This window comes from Convolutriloba macropyga, chromosome 6 (genome assembly GCF_964194025.1).
Source record: "Convolutriloba macropyga chromosome 6, txConMacr16.3, whole genome shotgun sequence".
Classification (NCBI taxonomy): domain Eukaryota; kingdom Metazoa; phylum Xenacoelomorpha; order Acoela; family Convolutidae; genus Convolutriloba; species Convolutriloba macropyga.
The window spans coordinates 27,137,504-27,140,684 of NC_134473.1; the positions used below are offsets into that span (position 1 = coordinate 27,137,504).

At 35.5% G+C, this 3,181-nt stretch overlaps 1 protein-coding gene across 1 annotated transcript; it reads right to left on the reverse strand.

Moving 5' to 3' along the window:
• Nucleotides 1-636: 636 nt before the first annotated feature.
• On the reverse strand, nt 637-2,432 carry LOC142340900 (mitochondrial dimethyladenosine transferase 1-like). The gene is made up of 2 exons (XM_075391672.1): nt 2,110-2,432; nt 637-1,629 (listed from the first exon to the last, which is right to left on the reverse strand). Exons 1-2 carry the CDS (start codon nt 2,422-2,424, stop codon nt 724-726), a joined length of 1,221 nt encoding a protein of 406 aa, XP_075247787.1. The 5' UTR covers nt 2,425-2,432; the 3' UTR covers nt 637-723.
• Between the last annotated feature and the right edge of the window lie 749 nt (nt 2,433-3,181).

Below are 3,181 nucleotides of genomic sequence, written 5' to 3' on the forward strand. Positions count from 1 at the left end.
TTCAGTTCTTTTTTGTTCAAGTCACCAAAACATCTAGCTCTATTAGAATTTTAAAGTGAAATCTTCAAGTGTGCAAGACTTTGAAACTGAAGTGTACAACACAAATTTCTCAAAAATCTCTGAAATGAAAACAAAACCCAACAAAATTGAGCTCCGAAACTTCAAAAAGTAACTTTTTAGTATTAAATTCCTGCTCTGACTTCATTTTCAGTAGATTTGATACCGCAATGAGATATCTGTTGGAGTCTTTCGAGCCCAAGCAGATATGAAGACAAAATGATTAAAAAATTCGAAAATTTCTTTAATATTACGTTTAACTTTTCAATTTTAGTTTCTTCAAGGCTGTCTTGTTCTTGCAACAGCTAATAAAAATCTAAATTTCGGTCAGCAGAAAAATAGATTGTCTTATATCAGATAGACATATTAAAAAAAGAAATGTCGAAAAGGCTGAAAAGTTTGCGGGGTAATTTGGTGGTAAATTCTTCTGCAGTGTATAAAATTTTCAATTTGAAATCTAAACTTTATAAACTTTTATTGTTACCACTCCTATCATTCTAGAATGCGTAGAAAAGTTTGCCAATTTCACAATTGACAGTAAAAATGATCAAATTGAACTCTTGCTAGGCACGAAAAAAGTTATTTTGGATCAATTTGAATTTTCTTCAATAATTTTCTCCTATAATGACAGTTATGAAAGAATCATGACGCTCAAAAAAAGTAAATCTATGAGTTGTGAACAGTTCCTGAAGTTCTTGAATCTAGTTCCCAACTGCAATCTTCATGCGTTTCAGTATCAGCCAACAGTTGATTTGGAATATTTAATTTCGGTCTCTGGTAATCGTATTCGAACAAATTCTCATACTTTGTACATAATCTGAAGTAAACGTCTGCAAGCCCTGAAACTGATTTCAGATCAAGGAATCTTGGATACAAATCTTGTGGAACATCAGCTTCTGCACAAAGTTTAATAGCCCACAATTTAGCAACTTCCTTAGGGAACAAATCCATTAATCCCCTGAAGCATTGTTTGTTCTTATAATGCATAACTGCTTTAACTAACTTTTCAAAATATGGTAGAGGAACGTTGATTAGCTTTGATTTTCTCGGTTCAAAAATAACCAATCCTGTATCGCATTCAGGTCTTGGTACGAATACTTTGTTGGCAATGGTCATAACATAGTCAACATGGCAAATGCTTTGTGCCATTAAGGACAAACGGCCTCGTTTATCATCGCCTTCTCGAGCGACAATTTGTTCACAAATTTCTTTCTGAAATGTGAAGACCATATTGACTCTTCCGTGTTGAAACAATCCCTTTTTGTTATCCATATCGTGAAGTAATTTCACCAGAAACGGGAGCGAAACATTGAATGGCAAATTGCCCATAATAAATAAATTTGGACTCTCATCGTTCCAATCTTTCGCATTCCCAAATATTCTAGAACTTTCTGTGAAATCGTGCTTTAAACAATCCTCCGTAATTAACTGCAAATCACAATTCAGTTCCTCAGCCGCCGTTTTAAGCATGGTTATGATCGGTCGAAACCTGAAATCTTTTTCGATTGCTATTAGTCTTTCTGGAAACTGCTTCAGAATTTCACGCGTAATTATTCCAGGTCCTGGTCCTATCTAAACGCAAGTAAAGTATCTAAGTCAAGAAACACAAACTAAATTTAAACTGCTTCAACTATTGGCCAATTTATCTGGACAAAAACAGTGCAGTTTTCAAGACGTCTTCGGATATAAATTGTAAAATGGTTTCAGTGATTAATCTCGTGTTTAAAAAAACTGCCACTATCAATACTACATTAAAAAGGTTTCGGGTACGGGGTCCTATTGAATCCCATAGAAGGATCATTAACATTTCAATTAACAAGTTTTTGCTATGAATCTTCTCAGATCCATTGACGCTTTTTAATCAAAAATTAACAAGGCTTAATCGATGGTATTATAAGATACCGTAAAATTTACATGATCTATCGATGCTAATCATGGCACCGCAACCCGGGCTGCACCCCAACTACGCCACTTGTCTCCTACCTTTTCAGAAACGAATTGTCCAAAACTTTGAAACTTTTACCTCCATTAATTTTCAAGCCAAAATCTAACCTCATAGACGGTTGCGTTTCTGAGCGAACCTAAAGATCTCGCGATACGTCTGGCAATGTCTTCCCTTATCAAAAATGTCTGAGACAACAGTCGAACTGATTTCAACCTGTAAATCCTCAAAAGGTCCTGAATGGAGGGCAGAGGAGGAAATTTCATCCTCTTAACTTCGCGGCCTTCAAAATTATGATTATGAATTGAGGTTGCATCATCGTGGTTGAAGTAGACAGTTCTGCCTATGTTCAATGCTGTTGGATGCCGGGTTACTCTGCAGAAGCGACAGTATACTGCAAATGAACGCATCGATGAAGCAGCCATTTTAAACTACATCTGAAGAGTCAAAAAATTATGCATTAGTTTTAAACCTTAGAGGGACATTAAATACACAAGTAACTTCGGCCTTCCTCACCGTTCAAATAATTTGGCTTCCTTTAGAAAATGCCCGTGTTTTTCACCACCTTTTTTCATGATTACGTCTAGCGGGCCAGTCATTTATGGCTGGTGTGAGTGGCTCAAGAGATTTCATCAGAATCAGTGACAGGAAAAAATCAGACGCTTTCGGCGACAGCCAAACCAAATAAACAAGACCTCGAATAACTGCTTTCTGGAAGATTTTTGATTATTTGTTAATTGGAGTTTCGTTGTAATAAATCAAAAACTAATCAATTCTTTACAAAACTTCCTTCAAAATCCAATTTGAGGGTAAAAACTGACTATGAGGCTCGGTACCGTTCGTTTGCACATGATGTTACAACACAGCTGCTCCACATTCTTGGATTAATTGTCTAACAAAAGGAGAAGACATTGGAAACTCAAAATAATAAGAATAGTTAATTCTCTATAATTGAAGACTTAATGGATTCTCAAATAGGGACAGACATCTACACCAATGAAGTTAATTGCTGTCATTTCATTAGAAATTGCCAAAAATTTCTGCCATCTGTAATTATAGCCATGTTGCTAACGATCAGTTTTTTTCAGTTATTACTCCTTGAAATCTGAAAAGGCAAAATTTGGAATACCGGAGGAATTGAGAACTTCATGACTGCAGTTTAACACATATATGGCTTTAATT